General features: G+C 42.1%; 1 protein-coding gene across 1 annotated transcript in view; it reads left to right on the forward strand.

Annotated features, from left to right (window-relative positions):
• ABHD12 (abhydrolase domain containing 12) overlaps positions 1-19,694 on the forward strand; it is a 50,475-nt gene that overhangs the window by 13,468 nt on the left and 17,313 nt on the right. Inside the window, exons 2-6 of the mRNA XM_026657721.1 lie at positions 2,675-2,799; positions 5,145-5,250; positions 10,611-10,730; positions 14,413-14,443; positions 18,275-18,320. Of these exons, the coding sequence (XP_026513506.1) occupies positions 2,675-2,799; positions 5,145-5,250; positions 10,611-10,730; positions 14,413-14,443; positions 18,275-18,320 (428 nt within the window). The remainder of the gene's footprint in view (positions 1-2,674; positions 2,800-5,144; positions 5,251-10,610; positions 10,731-14,412; positions 14,444-18,274; positions 18,321-19,694) is intronic.

Here is a 19,694-nt window from a genome sequence, read left to right on the forward strand (position 1 = left end):
CAATGTTATATATGCCATCATGTGCCAGCAATGCCCCTCTGCTATGTACATTGGCCAAACTGGACAGTCACTACGCAAGAGGATAAATGGACACAAGTCAGATATCAGGAATGGCAATATACAAAAACCTGTAGGAGAACACTTCAACCTCCCTGGCCACACAATAGCAGATGTAAAGGTAGCCATCTTACAGCAAAAAAACTTCAGGACCAGACTCCAAAGAGAAACTGCTGAGCTCCAGTTCATTTGCAAATTTGACACCATCAGATCAGGATTAAACAAAGACTGTGAATGGCTATCCAACTACAGAAGCAGTTTCTCCTCCCTTGGTGTTCACACCTCAACTGCTAGCAGAGCAACTCACCCTCCCTGATTGAACTAACCTTGTTATCTCCATACTGATTTATACCTGCCTCTGGAAATTTCCATTACTTGCATCTGAAGAAGTGAGGTTCTTACCCACGAAAGCTTATGCTCCCAATACTTCTGTTAGAGCTGGAAAAGAGATCCAGGGATTTGATTCTTCCCAGTCTTTCAGTGTTACGGCTTTTAGCTCTGCTTTGGGCACATTTCCTGTGTCAGCTCCTATAAACAGCTAATATGAAACTAATAGCATCTTCCATATTGTAATAACTGACCTCTGCTTTCATATGCAGACAGTTCTAGGTACTGAGGACTAGTTACACTTTGTTCAGCATACTGAGGACACAGTTTGCTGGTATATCAGCTTTACAACTATCTGTTAGTAGAGAGCAAGGAAACCTGAATGGCATGAAGAATTTTATTTGGATTTTAGGCATTACCGATTAAGGTCAGGGCTGGCTTCTCCACTGCACCTGGCTAGTGGATGTTCATCAATAAAGTATTTATAAATGCAATACTATGTATATACTGATTTAGTGTCTAACAATCAACTTGTTTTTGGAGAGAAGATATTCAGGGTCTGAAGATCTTATTTGTTGGAGCTGGTATCTTCTTAGAAAATACTCTGGGAAAAAATGGTTTGCAAATACAAGTACAATTTTTATGGGAAGTTGTATTTACTTTGAAGCTGTTCAAAGCTCAGCCCAGATTTATCAGAGACCTCATATAAGAAACCTTTCTCCTCCTGTTATTTATAAAAAATATTTCCTGTATTAAATAATAAATATCCGCTAAGTTGGGCAGAATATAACTTTTTATCTTGTCATGTTGTCTTCCATGCCTTTAAGTGTGGTTATTTTTTAAAAGAGACCTTGGAAAAATGGCAACATTTTACTCAAAAGATCTGTTCTTGTGCATCTTCAGAGTAACAGCTATATGTGTCACTGACAAATATTAAATTTTCCTGTACTTCAGAGCTAACACAGCTGTAAGAGGGAACAGGAGTTCCATCTACTGATAATGAAAAAGAAGGAATTGTTGAAGTACTGTGCTCCTATAAATATGTATTCCCATTGAAACTATCAAGGTCAGAAAATCATTCCTAGGAAGAAAATGTAAATTTCTGGGTCTTGAATTTTGACTAGCTGTTATGGGGAGGGAAGGAGGTTGGAGGAAAAACTACTTATCTCATTAGATGATATGTCAGGTACAGGAAAGCTATCAAAATTAAGGCAGAAAAACTTAAAGGACATGAGTAGTTTTTACCGATCTAGGAATATACAGCCTGATTCTTCTTTTAAAAGGACACCAGTGATGGTTTTTTTTTTTTTTTTTTTTTTTACTACTACCTTATTTAGAGTGCATGTTCCTCACAGCAGAAACTATGTAGTCTTCTGTACCTAGTACAGTGCCAAGCATAATTATCAGAGTTTAATAAATAATAAACTGTGGCTTGAATAATCTTGTTACCTGGTCCACTGTCTCTCCTCCCCCATCCCCATCCCTTTATTTTGTTGATTCTTTCTTGTATTATTTAGATTGTAAGCTCTTTAGGGCAGGGACAAAAGACTATCTCATTCTGCTGTAAGGTGCCTGGCATGTGTTTGAACTCAGTAAAATAAATAAATGACTATAGATAAACTCACTTGGGTGTAATATGAGTTAAATGAACAAATAACAAATCATTGTTTTAGAAAATCTTGTGTGTGTGTGTGTGAGAGAGAGACAACTGTGTAATCCCAGGGGCTTGCTGTTTTAGAGCCAGAGTCTGCTCTATTACATTGCAATGAATATTGTGTAACTCCATTGACTTCAGTGTATCTTTCTTCAAAGTAGTTATTCCAGATGTACAGCAAAGTAACTGAGATCAGAATCTGGCTCTTAATGATTCCAACAAGAAATGCACTCAAATATGTTTCAAGCAGAGATCAGAGTAGCAGTGTTATGCAAACTACCTCCTCCTCACCACAGACTCAAAAATCTGGAAAGTCAGCAGAAAAAATAAAAGCTGTGGAAATCTTCTGTTCCGTTCTTTGGGCTGCATCTCTTACAGTCCTGTCCTGATGTGTCATCAGTCTAAATAATATGGCTGCTTTGTTTATTTCTTTTATGTGCATGTATATTAGAGAAATATTCTGTCCTTTTTTTAAGAAATGGCTGCATAAAGTCAAGTATCAAAATCCATACTTAAGCACCTAACTAAGTGGCCTGCTAACGACTCATAGTTCCCAGTGAGAATTGATAGTGAAATTTGCTACATAAAGCAAAGCCATATTCAGGCGTCTTCTTTTTCTTTTCTCCTCTCTTACAGGCGATATGGATTGTGGTTCCGATTACGGAAGTTGTTAATATGGTTGTTGGGAGTATACATAGCCATTCCATTTCTAGTAAAAATTTGTCCTGCTATTCAGGTGAAGCTGGTCTTCTTAAATTTTGGTAAGTGTTCATGACTTTTTTCTCTATATATATTTTTTTAAAAAGTGAAGCTGATAGGACTATTTTTTTTGCCAGAGTTGCTTTGAATTTTTTTTTAGCAAATCAGACACTGTATTTGTCTTCCTACTTGTGTATGTTAATGTCTGACAATCACACCCATGTGTGACAAATGTGTATTGGTTTCCCCTACTTTGTCCTGTGCCAAAAAGCTGGAAAAATCCTTTGTCTGTTGTACTTCAGCCAGATAAGGTGTAGGTTGTTGGCTGCTTTTTCATAGGTGGGGCAGCTGTATTTTTGGTGTCCATCAAAATTCCCTGGTGGGAACTGCCCAAAATAATTAGCAAATAGAAACACTTCTGTGCATTTAAGAAGCTCTGAATTTGTTTAACTGATGTGATATTTCCCCCCCCTATCCAGTTGTGGTTTTGTGAAGGACATGCCTTTTTATATCATTTGTGAATTATGAGGCAGGTAGCCTCTTCAAGTTTATGGCTTAAATGCTAATTGTGAGTAACAGTATGTTTTTTATATAGATACAGCAACCAAACTCCAATTAGCCTCTTAATCTGAAATGATCAAAGACTATACCTGTGGGAAAAGAAAACAAAGTAGAATGTAATCTGTAAAGGGATTATTAAAGATGCATATGGAGAGCATTCAGATGATCAAGATCCTATTTCAGTTGAAAACAATTGAAATTGTCAACAGTGCGTTAGTCTTCCAGCCTGCAGTTCCTCACCCAAAGGCATTTTTAGGAAAATATACTGGCTATAGCAGAAGAAACAGTGACTCGTCAGTGGCAAATTTACACCATCACTTCAAGTGTTGCAAATACTACTGCATAGGATTTTCCGTCTGATCAGATCAGCAGTCTGCTTAGTCTTGTATTGCCTCAAGCCTTGTCTCTGCTACAAATGCTTTTCCAGCATAGCCATACCACCAGAGTCCCCTGTGTAGACGCAGCTTATACTGACAAGGAGTTTTTCTGTTGGCATAGTAACACTTTTCCCGAACAAGGTTAGCTGTGCTGACCGAAGCATTCTTCTGGTAGCTGCATCGAGGCAGGGGATTTTGCCAGCATAGCTGTATTGGCCTATGTGTGGGAGTACGGGTGGGGAGGGGGTTGTTTCCCGACCACACCCACACCCCCGACTAGCACCTGTACTGACACAACTGCCCTAGACACGCTAACTCCGTGCTTGACTCTCTCACCACCAAAAGTTAGTCCAGTACAAGATACTATTACCTCACCCACCATGTCTCTTTAAGAAATCAGTTAGTTTTAAATAGAAAACATGTTTGGATAAATATTTTTCCTTCGGTAACCAGCAAACTTAAAGTAGTTTTATTTAACTAATAAACAAAAATGCTGTTTTGTGTATTTTTAATTGAATTTCCATCCAAATAGAATTTGACACAAATCACAAGTAAAATATTATTTATCACTTAGGGGGAAAAAAGTATGAATTGCCATTTCCTAATATAATTAAAATTGTGTATAGATCTAGCATATCCTCCTGCTTAGCAAAAAGAAGCATCAAATGTAGTGTAAAGCATATATTTAGTTGCAAATTAACATGTTTTAATGGTTACTAGTAAACGACTATCTTTCTTTAGGAAAATAACTAAAACGTACAAGTGCTAAAAAAAGAAAATAAATTACTTAAATCAAGGTTTCCTAATTGCTGATTTAAATAGTGATTAGAATCAGTGATTTTTAAATCATTTTGATTTAAATCAATCTACCCTGACAAAGAGTGTGTGTTTGTGTTTGTGTTTGTGTTTGTGTTTGTGTTTGATGATTACCTGTTCAATGCCAGGTGCCCCAGAGGGAATGGCCACTGTTGGAAGACAGGATACTGGGCTAGATGGACCTTTTGATCTGACCCAGTTTGGCCGTTCTTATGTAAATATAAAAATTTCAAAAACAATGCTTTTCCCAGTCTGATTTTTACATGTCTCAAGTTACAGGGCTTCCACTTGAAAGACTGCTCCCAATTTAATGTCTCTCCACCGTGAGGCTGAATATCAGGAAAAGCTCCTTGAATTTCCTTTTTCCTCATTTCATCCCATTACTTCTAGTTTTATCCGTTTGTACCATTCTGAGCAATTCATTTCCCTCCTTGATGCTTATACCTTCCCAGTACTTGTTGCCAGTTACCCATTTTCACCTGGGACAAAAGGTCTTTCTGGCGCAACAGATAAATGTAAAATTATTCTCCAAACATGCTGCGGTTTTCTGGACAGGTTTTAGAGTTGCATTGCAATTAGCACTGTTGACTTGCAAGAAAATAGAATGTAAAAGTTCAAGTTTCTGACCTTTTACTCTTCCCTTTGTGTTTCAGTGAGGGTTCCATATTTCATTGACTTGAAAAGGCCACAGGATCAAGGTTTAAACCACACCTATAATTATTACCTTCAGCCAGAGGAGGATGTAACCATTGGAGTCTGGTATGTAGGATTATGCTCCCCCTGACATCCCTTAGCATGTCCTCCGCATCCTTAGTGTGGAGATTGTACTTTGCATCCCAGTGCAGAACCCTGTCTCTCAACAACTGTCTTTCTAGTCAATGGTCGTGACCATTGTTTGTTTTCATCTGTGCATGTGTGTATCTTTCTCCGCTTAGGGGTGGAGTCCATGCTAAAAGGTAAGTAAATCTCTGGACCTCAACTGAACTAAGTTTTAGCAGCCTGTGAAACACAGACAGATCATGAATGCAGGGAAGTTTTCTAATTTGGAAATGTGAAGGTGTTGCTCTGCATTGCTAGACTGGTTATGTCCCTGGAATGTAGAGGCGAGCTGATGAATTCAAGGTTTGCTCATCATCCATGTCTTGTTCATGTTCTTCTGTTTTGTAAAATCAATGCAGCGGAAGGTAGAAACAGAGTATTCAGAGTGTGGGAGGAGAAATGTTCTCTAGAGAGTGAGGGAATGAAAAGGCTTTGCTCACATTCTAACCAACACAAATCAGTATTGGTTGTTTTTTTTTTTTTTTTTTTTTTTAACTGAATTTCAGTTGTCACTTTTTAGCTCATGGAGGAGAACTTAAGGTGCTTAACTATAGACAGCTTCTTGCATTCTCAGTGAGTCATCTGAGGCTTACAGATGATGTGTCTGGTGCTGCATAAACATTTTTTGAGCCGGCTAGCTTTCAAGGTGACTAGTCTAGTGAGTTAGTTTTGTACATCTGCCTCTACTGATAGCTTTCTATTCTCTCTCATTGCCCCTGGTTTTTTTTTTCTTCAACTATTTTATAACCATGAAGAAAGTTCCCTCTGGCTTAAAAAGAAGAGAGATCACTACAGAGTTAACAACGAGGAGTCCAGTCGCACCTTAAAGACTAACAGATTTATTTGGACATAAGCTTTCATGGGTAAAAAACCCACTTCTTCTCCATGCATCTGAAGAAGTGGAGTTTTTACCCACGAAAGCTTATGCCCAAATAAATGTGTTAGTCTTTAAGGTGCCACCGGACTCCTCATTGTTTTTGTGGATACAGACTAACACGGCTGCCCCTCTGATACTCACTACAGAGTTGAGATGTATGTAAGAGTAGCAACCAGCTAAAGAAAGGTTAGGCACTGTATCAGCTCCTGGGGGGTGGGGTGAGATGGGGCTAGTTTTTAATGATCCACCCAGTGAAGTCAAATTGATGAATCCTGGGAGTCAGTTTGAGTTTGTACTGTAGTTTGTGTGTCATCACACTGATACAGTGATAGGATGTGTGTGTGGGGGTCTTTCAATCTTGAACTGATTGGAAGAATTATCCTCTTCTGAATGGTGCAATAATAGCCTATAACATCAAATTCTTTATTTGTAATGAGGTCCACAGATCCATGACATTGGATAGTCTGATCTGTGTATCCTTGCAGGTAGACCAAACCTGTCAATCAAAGATGGGACATGTGGTTCCCCCTCTGAGAAACTGCCAGATTTTGTCGGCCTCTCCAGCTGCAGGCAGACCAGTTCCTTCCTTCTGCAGAGCAAATTTAAAGAAGAAAAAGAAGAGGGGAAAATATGCCTTAAAATCTCCAGGCAGTCAGGGTCCGCCTTTATTGGCAGAGAGGATTTTCTTTCTTCTTGGTAGCTGGGACTCTCTCTGTACCCTTGCTCGCTCAGACGGAACGCAGCCTGGCAGGAAAGGCTGAGAGAGGAAATGAGACGCTGTCCTCTGCATCTTCCCTGCTGATTGAGGGCCTGCATGGAGGTCTGTGCCTGTTCTTGGAGACCCAGGCCTTTCTCAAATGCCCAGGCAGGGGCAGGGCTTCCTACCGCCTCCCTTCCTCAGCAGGACAGCTCCCTGCAAGCAGGGGCAGCACCTTCGCGGCAAAATCCCCTGAGCCTGGCGCAGGTGACAGCAACGTTCCAGGGAACAGCAAGCGGTGGCTCCCTTGTTTTCCCCCCCCCACCACAGTGCATGGGGAGTGTAGGTTGAAGCACTGTACAGTGGGACAGGGTGGCTTTCCATCCAGCCTCTGGAGCCTGCTCTCACAGCCATGTCTGTTCACCGTGCAGCAGCTGCCCAGCCCTTCCCCTGCAACTGCTGTGGTGGCGGCAGGGAGCCAGAGACCGAGGAAAGAGAACCTGGTAAGGGGCCATTGGGGCTAACCCTTTTCTCCGTTCCACAGCATGCCCCCCGCCCAGCCCTGCCGTGCCGTGCCTCAGGGCTAGTCCTTGCCATCAGCATAAGCCCACCCCTATCTTCCAGTGCAGCAGATAACCAAGGACTCCCCTTGAATGGCCTCCTCTCCATGAGGGGAGGAGGAGGAAGAGGAGGATCAAAGGGAGGCGTGTTGTGTAGCCGTCTGAGATACCTCTTTCTTATGCCATATTGTTCTAGTTTAAAAAAAAAAAAAAGTCAGAAGGCTTCAGAGCACTTGTCGAAATCAAGTATCTCAACAGAGCCATACAATAAAATCAAACTTCGAGACAGATGGATGGCACATTAGCTTCCATCAGTAGATGTGAAGTATGCCTATCTCCATATCCCAATTTGACAATCTCTCAGATGCTTCCTAAGCTTTGCTGTCAGAACTCAACGTTACGAGTATGAGTCTTTGCCGTTTGGTTTAGCAACAGCCCTGCCAGAGTTTATGAAATTGCTAGTAATGTTAATGTCAGTCTTGAAAGGACAGGGTTTATGTTCCCCCTTCCTGGGTGGCCACCTTATCCAGGCCTCATCTGGAGTCTGTCATTTTGTGCCACCAAAGCAATAAGGATGCTGCAGAGCCACAGTTTTGTGAAAGAATCAGTTAAGGGTCTGAGTATTCCTGGTCTCTGAGTGGGAACAGGCCTGGTCCTCTACAAAGTTGCTTGTTGCAGGAAAGACAGGAGAAGTAGAGAAATCTTATGAAAGCAGTCAGCCTCTCAAGGGGAGTTCCCATTTGTACGCTTCTGTGATTGGTGGTCTTCCGCATGGATATTCTCAGTGGGCCAGTGCTCACATGAGGCCACTGCAGAGCTTCCTCCTGTCCCTGCCTACACTATCGTGGCAAAGGTATCTCAACCCAGGAAGATTCTTAGGTCATTCACGTGGGGTCAAGTTCTGGCCTCGTGATCTGGTCCAAACGAGAGCAAGCACAGCATAAACTGGCAAGAGCTCAGGGCAGTCCAACATGGACTCTTCTTCCATAGCTGGACTTATCTCAAATCCTGATCAGGACAGACCACACTAGTCAGTCATACAGACATCAACAGACAAAAGGAACAAGGTCTACACTCCTTCAAAGAGAGACTCACTTCCTGATGACTTGGGCAAAGGAGAATCTGCAATCAACTTGCTCCCTTCACGTCCAAGGCAGAATTGAATGTTACAGGTGACCTGGATCAGTAGGCAGGAGTTAAATCATCCAGAATGGGAGCTACACCCAGAGGTGTTTCATCTCCTGGTAAAGAAGCTTACGCCTGGTTTATACTAGAAAATTAGGTTGGTTTAACTACTTCAGTCGGGGTGTGAAAAATCCACACCCCTGAATGTGTTAAGCTCACCTAAGTCTCCGTGTAGACAGTGCTAAGTCAATGGAAAAATTCTTCCATCGACCGAGGTACTGGCTCTCCGGGAGATGGATTATATATGTTGACAGGAGAACCCTACCATCAGTGTAGATCGTGTCTACACTGAAACACTACAGCGGCGCAGTTATGCTGCTGTCGCATTTTAAGAGTAGACATATCCTTAGTCTGCTTGCCTCCCACCTGAAATACAAGGTTTCAGTATTCTTCTCTTGGGATCACAGAGCCAAGGCAACAGGTGCCTTGTTGTAGCGATGGCCAGAAGGGACTGATGTTTGCCTGTCTTCCCCAGAGTGCTACAGAAGATCAGGAGAGAAGCAGCACTGGTAATTCTGGTAGCCCCATTGTGGCCAACAGGCCTTGGTTCGCTGATCTCATTACATGGTACCAAGTCCTCCCATCTGCTTTCCATCCAGAAGGGATATGCTGTTACAAGGGCCAGTCATGCTTCAGGTTTTTTAACAGAGCCTCTTAAACCAAAGAGGTTATTAGCTTCCAGGAATAAATCTAATTCAGCAGATTCAAGGGCCTGGTTGAGCTTTAACCATTGGTGCTAGGAGCAGGGTCTCACCCCCCACATCTACATCGGTGTGACATAGTCTCAGATTTCTTCAAAATGGACTCTGGTTAAGTCTGGCAGTTCAGACTTTCAAAGGCCAAGTTGCTGCTTTGTCTGCTATGCTTAGTGCAATAAACAAGTAGTGAATTTCATCTTACCCAGATGTCCAGCATTTCTTATGAGAGCTGCATCTCTTCTACGTCCTCTTGATGTGCATCAAGTTCTTCTGTGGGATCTTACCTGGTTCTCAGGATCACTACAGGCCCTTTATTTGAACCACTTGTGAAGGTGTCCCGTTACTTTCTAACCATTAAAATGGCCTTTTCTGATGACAGCCATGTCTCATAGCAGTTTGAGTTGGGAGCTTTTTTTTTTTTTTTTTTAAGCCTCAATACTGCATGTTCCATAAGGCTAAAGTAGCACTCTGAACTGATCCTGCCTTCATACCAAAGATTAACTCCAGGCTCCATAGAGCACAAGAAATTATTCTTCCATCCATCCTTCTCTCCTGTTTGGTGATTACAGAGAAAACACTTACTGATTACAGTATCACATAGGATAAAGATGATATAAATGAGATTAAAATAGCAGTGTAGACACACCAGCCCAAGTCGGAACATCAAACGTTGCTATTTTTAGTCTCATAGTCCAAACCAGGGCAATTGACCCGGGCTCTGAGACTTGGTGCTGTGGGTTTTTCTTTGAAGTGATGACATACCCAGGGAGTGCTTAGTTTTTTCTGAGGCTATGGAAATGTCTCAACTGGCTCAGAGGTGGAGTTACACCTCCCTGACCGCTGACACGTTTGGTCTGCCTCTAAGCCTGTATAGAGCCCAAGACCCAATATCCTGGATCTGTCGACTTCATTACTCCAAAAAAGGAAATTTTGGGGCAAGACATGGATACTTTTTCCTATTCTTTGCCTTAAAGGAGAGCTTTGGTGAAGACTACTTTTAGAAGCCGAATCTTGAGCTTTCCCAAGCTAGATGGGAAAATGACAGCAGCTGGCCTGACTCTGCCTACTTGTATTGTAACTACTGAGCTATAGTATAGTACAAATGGATTGAAAAGTACGGATCTGTAGCATGTAGTGTTTGCTGTTTCAAAGGCTTAGTTCTTATCTAAAATAATTTGTTTGTGCATTACATGTGTCCGGCTGCACTTGAGTCCTACTGAAGTAAACAAATCTCTGATATAGAGTGTGAAAAGTTGAGTAACCAAGCAATACTAACTTTCTAGGCACACAGTTCCTGCAGCCTTATGGAAAGATGCTCAAGGCAAAGGCCAGCCGTGGTATGAGGACACTTTGGGATCCAACTATCCTGTAATCCTTTACTTGCACGGAAATGCAGGAACTAGGTAAGGAACAAGCATCAGTTATAAAGAGGGATAGCATTTCTTTGATTTTATGTATTCTTGTTTACATTGGGTTGCAAGATCGGACCAAATAATGCCAGAGCAGTTTTTCTGTGGGTTAAAAAATAACACCTGTTTTTAAAAATGGAAATACTTTGGATTTAATAAGTGCGGGGAAGGGAGAACTGACTATTGTTGGACTTACTGCTGGAATGAGTTGTCATCAGTTGCCTTTCCAATGCATTGTCTATCATGCTCCTTCATCCAGAGGTTTGGATATGAGAGGGACAGGATGCGTGTTCCTTATGCTTCTCGGAGTGGCAAGAGGCTTTCGAACTTACTGGGCCAAGTGTGGGAGGGAAGGGAGCACTCATTTCCAGCATTGTCAAATGTCTGGCCATGTAAATGACGGTATGAAAATAGCAGCGAGAAGTTGGCTATGCCAATTTTCTTATATGCTGCCGAAACACAAATGCCAGCTGCTGCCGTTAGTTCATTTTATAATTTCATAATGTTGAGGAAAGGAAAACAAAGGCAGAGGGAGCAGGCTAGCGAGTCTGGCTCAAACCAGGCAGGGCACTGAAGTCCTAAGCTGCCAGAGCAGGAAAGCAAGGGTAGAAGTAGTCTTGGCACATCAGGTAGCAGCTCCCAAGGGGGGTTCTGTGATCTAACCCGTCACAATACCTATTTCTGTGTGTAAATTCTCAGGGCTTTGTTCTGGGGTGCTAAAAACCATTATCAGATGTGTGGAATAGCTTACCATCCTAGCTCTGTATTGTAGCACTTTGACTTTCCCGTGGGTGGGGCGTGTGTGTGTGTGAGTGTGTCTTTTTCTTTATCAATCTGTATATTCCAATGAGTATTGGCACATTTCAGAGTTCATTAACACTCATGTACTTTCAAAGCCAACATCCATTTTAGAGAGTGTCTACACTACAGGGAACACAATTATAACAAAGCTGTCTCCTGACCTGCTTTAGTATGACTGTGGAATACTATTAAGGTTCTTTGTGCACTTCCAGTTACAATAGTGATGTAAAGCAGAGTCCCCTGATTTGGTTGTACTGGTAATGAAGGTTCTATTGCATCGTAATAGCCTTTTCATCTCAGGAAGGGCTCATTTTTCTGTCCAAATTGTTGTTTTAGCAGTGTCTTATTCCATACAAAAACCTAAGGCAATGGAAGATAAGTTTGCAAGGCTAAGCACTCTGAACTCATGAAATGCATGAGCAAACTCAACTTTGGCAACCTTTTGTGCATATGTATTACAGTACAATCGTCAATTATATGATCCTGCTGTTTCTGATCATCCAATTTTTTCTTACAACCTTGTATTCACAGTGTAGCATCTTGTAATAATGGAAGCTGTTACCAGGACCTACATATAATATACTGATTAGAGTCACTGCTTGGCAACTCCGGGTGTCACAAAAATTAAAAGCTGAACTATGGAATCATGCATGCATTTCACAATTCTTTTCCAGTGCTAAGAAGAAAATGCTGCAACCTGATTCTCTTTGCCATTCAGTTCTATGTCCTTCTACAGTGCACACCCAGATACACATAACTTACTGTTAAAAATGCTGAAATCCATAAATATTGCAATTTTGTGTCTGCTAGCCACTGAGGTGTGGAAGAAAAACCCTAAAGCAGTTTGTGGACTCTGAGACAAGATACATGTCACTTTGCTGTAGAATATGCCTTTTAATGTAATGTAGGAAAATACATCAAAATGATCAGTTATATTTCTGAACCCGGGTGGCTGTGAAGGATCAAGGGGAAGGACAGTGGATAGAAGTACACCAGAACATCACTCTTCATCCTTATTGTTCTTTTTTTGTGTGGAGAGAGGGTTTTTCCGCCCCTCATTTTGCTCCCTATTGTTTGAACGCACTGCTTAACCACTGATTCTGAGTTGCAGCAGCTTTTCCTCTAGCTGACGAAGCTAGAAGCAGCTTCCTTTGGATCATGTCTATACTATCTCAACACTGGCCAAAAAGGAGTCTGAGAGTGTTGGGTATCTGGGCAAGTTTAGGGCACATACTTTGATTTCCTTATTACAGTGTTGTGCTGTTGGTAGATGACCAAGCTAGTGTGCCAAGGTATCTTTCTAATTGGAGAAGACTGTATTTGTGACTTAGCTGCATGAACTGAAGGCTCAAGGTCATTTGTAGTCTGCTAGGGGTTCTGGGACACAGCTGTATGAGGACAAACTAACTTGCAAAAGGACATCAGTCAGGCTAAAGTATGTAGCTTCCCCAGTAAATATTCCTACTTGCCCCCTGAATGTATTGTTTGGTTTGAGATGGAGTGCGTTTTTTTTTTTTTTAAAAAATCCAACCCTTACGATTCTTTCCAGTCACTGTGCATTAATACCAACAGAGCCACTGGATCTCATGGCAGGCCTAGGTGTGTTTGTTTTCAGAGGGAAATCTACAAGGCAAAATATTAATGCTGTGCCCAAGTTAAACAGTCCAGTAAGTGAAACTAGATATTTTAGCAGCATTTTTACATCAGTGCAGCATCTGAAGCCAAATCTGTTAACACTGCTTCACTGGAGATTCTGCCATGGATTAGCAACATGATTTGCTAATACTGAAATCTTAAGGTTAAGGACAAGTTGAGATTTAACTTTAAAATCATTCCTGATAGAGTTGGCTTGGCTCATTGCCTGTTGGATTTTTTGGAGTGCGTGTCACAAACCAGCGAAAACTTTCATTTTCTTGGTAGACCTGGAATTTCCTCTGCATATGTTTTTACTTGTTTGTGGGAGTTGGGCAGGAAGACAATGTTTGGAATGAATGCTTGCTGTGTCGTCCAGTGATGAAACTAAGGGTTGTTGCCTTCTCAAGACAAATGGCCAAGTAGTTAGGTAAGGTATACCTCTACCTCAATATAACGCGACCCGATATAACACGAATTCAGATATAACACGGTAAAGCAGTGATCTGGGAGGGCGGCGCACTCCGGTGGATCAAAGCAAGTTCAATATAACGCAGTTTCATCTATAACATGGTAAGATTTTTTGGCTCCCGAGGACAGCGTTATATCGAGGTAGAGGTGTATTTAGAATAATAGAATATCAGGGTTGGAAGGGACCTCAGGAGGTCATCTAGTCCAACCCCCTGCTCAAAGCAGGACCAATTCCCAACTAAATCATCCCAGCCCGGGCTTTGTCAAGCCGGGCCTTAAAAACCTCCAAGGAAGGAGATTCCACCACCTCCCTAGGTAACGCATTCCAGTGCTTCACCACCCTCCTAGTGAAATAGTGTTTCCTAATATCCAACCTAGACCTCCCCCACTGCAACTTGAGACCATTGCTCCTTGTTCTGTCATCTGCCACCACTGAGAACAGCCGAGCTCCATCCTCTTTGGAACCCCCCTTCAGGTAGTTGAAGGCTGCTATCAAATCCCCCCTCACTCTTCTCTTCTGGAGACTAAACCATCCCAGTTCCCTCAGCCTCTCCTCATAAGTCATGCGCTCCAGACCCCTAATCATTTTTGTTGCCCTCCGCTGGACTCTTTCCAATATTTCCATATTCAAAATGTATATTTGTAAAATATCAGCATTTGTCCATATTTAATTAGAGACCCGGAGAAAAAAGTACAACTCTGAAGATATGTGTCTTTGGAAGCTTAAATACTAATGTCTTTTCCTCCTCTTTCCCTAAATTTCCTTTCACAGAGGAGGGGATCACCGGGTGGAACTTTACAAGGTAAGTGACTCCAAACTGTTGCATTATACAGATTGAGCAAATAAAAGCACTAAACCTGTCATCACAAAATATCCTGGTCTTATTGTACTTTTCTATAAAACGAACCATAGTTCTACTATTCCTTAGTGACAAGCCTGTGAGTATTATCTCCTGGATTTATAGATTATATCCTTCCCTTTATAATTGGTATCGGAGTGCTGGTGCCTGTAAAATGATCTGATTGCCATGCTGCTTATCCTGTGAAATTCCCTTTAGCAAAGCCTTCTTAATTCAGGTCACTTCTCCAGTGCTATTTGGCAACTCAGAAGAGGCAGATGGCTGTTTCTTTTCCTCCAAAACAAAGAGCAACTGAGTTTCGGCAAGATGGCACCTAGTGTTTAAAGAGAATGTAATGAAAATATCATCTCGGTTTTTAGTTTCCTGGGGACCACTGCATACTGTAAAACATTTTCCATTTGCCCAAATGGACAAATTAGCGTTGTAGTTATTGTGTACTTGAGCAAGAAGCACAGACAATGTCTGTTTAAAAAAAAACACCACAACTCCTGAATAAATAGAGCTTGTGCATAGTCTAGTCGATATAGCAGAGGACTGAGTGTCCGGACACTTGGGTTCTAGTCCTGGCTCTGCTGCTGCCTTGCTGTGTGACCTTAGACAAGTCACTTAACCTGCCTGCCTCAGTCAGCTCATCTAAAATATGTTGCAACAGCTGGACTCAAAAATTATACTTGGTCCATTTGCCAGTGGTATGTAAAAAAGAAATCTCTGTAAGTGCATGTAGCAGCAAATTCAAATGGGCCAGGTTCTGGCCCCTTTCTTTGGGGCTGCCTGTAGGTTCTGAGCATCAGTGGAGCTGCCCAGAGTCTGGAAAATACGTTCAGGTAGTTTTCCCTAACTTCCCTTGCCCAGATTACAAATTTCTGAGCAACTTGGTGTATCTTGCAGGTTGCAGCAATGAGATCGAGATAACTTCACTCTGCTGCATGGAAAATAATGAGCATCAGATGTACGGGGATGATTATTTTGGTGGGGTATGAAGCAGATCGCTAGAAAAATTGAGACACAACAATAAGTAAGCTAGTGGACGGAGAGAGAAATGGAGTGGAACATCCCTTCTCAGCACCGGTAGTTGGGTGATGGTGCCAGGGAAGAAGAAAATGCAAATCCTTAGACACGTACCTGCTAAGACCAATATGAAAGATGGTGATGTGGGAGTGTGGACATACGTGCGATGTCCACTGACAGTGTTCTGTTGAAGTTGAGTTTCTGCCCCTTCCCTAAACACACCCTGGTGTCTTGGCATAATAATTTCTAAAGCACTTCGGGATCAGCTGATGAAAAGTACTATATAGGCACATAGTACTTACATGATTATGGATTACACTATTTAGGCAAAGGGAACTCGGTTCCCTCACACACATCCAGCTACAGAGATTGCCATCCCTATAGTCAAACAAGGGCTGTCCATGGCTCTGTTATGGTTAGTTTTAAGTAAAGAAACTTAGCCGGCAATTGCTACATGATTAAGGCTACAATTTTGTCACGGACAGCTCACGGGCATTAAACAAAAATTCACGGAAACTGTGACCTGTCCCTGACTTTTATTAAATACATCCCTGACAAAATGAGGAGGGTCCAGCACCCTGCCTTGCTGAATGCAGCGACTGGGAGCTGGGGAGGGATCCCCCGCCACCCTGCAGGGCTGGGAGCTGAGGGGGGCCCCGCTGCCTGTGGGGGTTGGGAGATGGGTGGGGGGAGGGCAGCTTCCGGAGTCCCTCCGCTGCCAGGGGTGGCTGAGGAGCTCTGGGGTGCTCCCCCGTCACCCTGCAGGGCTGGGGACCTGCGGCGGCTGGGGAGTTTGGGACCCGCGCTGGCTGGTTAGTTGCAGGGATCCCACGTCGGCTAGGCTGCTGTGGTGCCCCAATGACATGGAGGTCTCTGGAAGTCATAGAATCTGTGACTTCTGCAGCCTCCACGACGCAATCCTAGCCTTATAGGTGATTACTGTCACCCTGTTTTATTGGTGACCTTTGTTGTGGTGTTGGAGAGCTGATCCAGGCTTCTTTGTTTGCATATCACAGGCCTGTCCTATTCACAGCAGGAATTGAAACAATAAGAGCATTGTGTCGTGGAACTACATATTTATTCGACACAAGCACAAACAGTTGAAGGGAAGACATTGTCCTGTGTACCATCCAGGGACATGACAGCAAAGAGGTTCTGTTTACGGTTCTTGAAAAATGTATAAAGCCAGCCTTTCCTTTACCCGCTCTCCCGCAACGCGCCACGCTGAATATGTCAGAGTAAATCAGTCTTGTAAAGCTAATAGTCATGTGCCTGGCTCTGATGAGTGGAACAGGCCACTCTTCGTTTCAAAGTATTCACACAAAGGAGTTGCCCTGATTACTCCTACTTTCTTGTGTAGACAAGACCTAAAAATGCCAAAATAGACTTTACCCACTGCAGGTCCTTTAAAATGTTATAAGTTGGTACACAGTGATCAAGATCTGGAACTTTAACATCACTTTTACTAAGGCATTTAAAAAACAAATTCCTTTGTTAATGTGGCTATTTTTTACTTGTTTGCAACAGAATTTACAAGGGTCATCAGTGCTAAGACATAAATGTAAATCTTCATGATAATAGACCAGTTTTCTAAACAATATATTTTAGATGAGATATTTGAGCTTGTTAAGAACATTCAAAACCTAAGACAGCCTCTTCTGATCTATCATACAGGTTAATGTCATTAAACATTCATAAGCATCCACAAAATATATTCCATGTATCAGCTGGGTAGGAACAGCTTGTACATTTTGAATAATATAAATAAGGCAGCCTTTGTACTGTTTCACTGAAAAATCTAAAGGTTGGGGCGTGGGGTAGACAGCAGCAGAATTTTGAAATCCCTATTGGTAAAATAGTTCCAGAAGAGAGGCTGTAGCTGGAATGATATCCGTCTCCTTTTGGATTTTTGCTTGATTTTTCAGATTGCACTGATACAAACAAGGCAAGGTGTTGTCTATTGTTTTCCCGAACTTAAAGCTGGTGTTCATACAGATGAAAATAATGCTTCCTTAAGACACTGTCACTTGGGCAAACTATAAAGCCAAGTGAGTGAGTATCTACAGTCTCAAAGACAACATTCATGCTTCAAGGGAACATTTAAAAGACTCTAAGGCTTTTGAGTGGTTCCTCTTGTAGTTTTATTACTGGTGCTGTGCAAAAAGTGACCTTAAGCTTCAAGCCATCACATCTGGAAGAATGTGGAGTAGTGATCAAAACCAGCTGAGAGTAGGTAACAAAGAAATGCTCAGACTCCTCTGGGAGCACATGTAGAACAAATACCTCTGTGGAATGATCTGTCTATTTAAGGTACTCCTATGACTCCCATTACCATAGCAGCCAAGCACGTAGCTGTCCTTAATGTGTTTATCCTCACAATACCCCTATTGTCCCCATTGTACAGATGGGGAACACAGAGGCTAAGTAACTTGCCGATGGGCACATTGAAGTTTGTGGCAGAGCAAGGAATTGAACCCAAGTGTCATGAGTTCCAGGCTCTCACCCTGACCACGGGACCGTTCTTCCTTTCTGTTCTGAGGCTGGGGAAATAAGCAGAAACAAAATTACAATCTGAAATAATTGGGTGTGTGCAAGCCCTTGCCTGGATCATTGTATGTTCCCTTCTTCTGGATGTTGGGTCGATGCCATAAATTAGAACACGTGCTATGGAACAAAGTTCTCTATCGCTGGGTGTGACGTTTAAGTGATAGTACAGCTGTTACTCAGTTTGTGGCTGTGTGTTAAATGCTTCCTTTTTCTGTTTAGGTTCTAAGTTCCCTTGGTTACCATGTAGTCACATTTGATTATCGAGGTGAGTGTTTGTTTATTTATTAGGAAGCTGTGTTTGGCTCTGTCTGTCTTATCTAAAACTGCTACTTTTGATCTTACAGCTAACTGCTGTTTTTACAGTTTCAGAAGCTGTTACTAGTTAATTAGACGTTTCTTGAATTTTCATTGAGTTCTTAAAATCTCAGCAGAATGCATCACTTTCTCCAGTGTTTCTCTGATTTATCTTTCCCTGTGTAGCACATAAACCATGAGATCTTACTACCTTTTCCCCTTCTCAAAGCAGGTACTTATATGACCCGCATCACCGAAATATCTGAACGCCTCAGTCTTTAATGTATTTATTCTCCCCACATCCCTTTGAGGTACGGCAGTGCTATTATCCCCAGTGTATAGGTGTGAAACTGAGACACAGAGAGGCTACGTGATCTGCCTGTAGTCACCCAGGAAATCTGTGCAGAGCAGGTAATTGGACCCAGGTCTGCCCAGCTCTAGGCAAGAGCCCTAGTCACTGGACCATCCTGCAACTCATGGATTGAATGGACACTGCTGCAGCAATTTATTCTCTGATGTCTGTATTTTTTAAGACAAAATCTGAGTTATCTATAGGTTTCTTTACTACCCTCCTCAACTTGCTGTACTTCCAGCAGACTAGTTTTGAAAGCCATTCATTGGGAATGCCACCCACTGGCCTTGCAACAATTGGATGTCTGGAACTCTGCTCAGCAAAATGTACATTACATCTACTGTTAGTAATGCAGGGAAGTCGTACAATTTCCACGGCTAACAAGTGGTGCAGGGTATAGTCTGTTTTAGCTCAGTACTCTTTTTTTCCTAAATCACACAAGCTGAATGCTATCTTTTTTCCAGGCTTGATCTAGTAACGTGTTGCTGCCCTTTCAAAGCATTTCACACCTGCTGTTCAAAGAGAAAAGTCTTTCCAAAAGCTCATAAAATTCCTTGTCATGATTTTTTAATTTTAACTCGCAAAAGAACCAAGTAAACATCTTAGACTGAGTTGGTGTATAATCCTACATTAGCTTGTTGAGGGATGCTAATGGATTTGACCCAAGCCATATTTATAAATATGCTACTTACAGTCGGCCACGGATTATACTGATTTTTCTGATCTATGAACCAATATCGAACACCTGTTGAGTAACAACTTCTTGTAGCTCAGCAGCGACGCTGTTGGACAAGGTCTCATCAGAATCTACTGCACAGCTTGTACCCCCTCTCTTTAAAGATCAAGCATCCAAATGTTTTGAAATTTTGTTCCTTACTCTTGCTGATGTGTTTTACCTCTGTATTTGGCACTGGTCTGACTGCTGCTGCAATACTGTGTCCAGTTCTGGTGCCCACAATTTGAGAAGGATGTTGATGAATAGGAGAGAATCCA

Source organism: Terrapene carolina, unplaced genomic scaffold, assembly GCF_002925995.2.
Source record: "Terrapene carolina triunguis isolate 2854851 unplaced genomic scaffold, T_m_triunguis-2.0 Scaffold275, whole genome shotgun sequence".
NCBI classification, from domain to species: domain Eukaryota; kingdom Metazoa; phylum Chordata; order Testudines; family Emydidae; genus Terrapene; species Terrapene triunguis.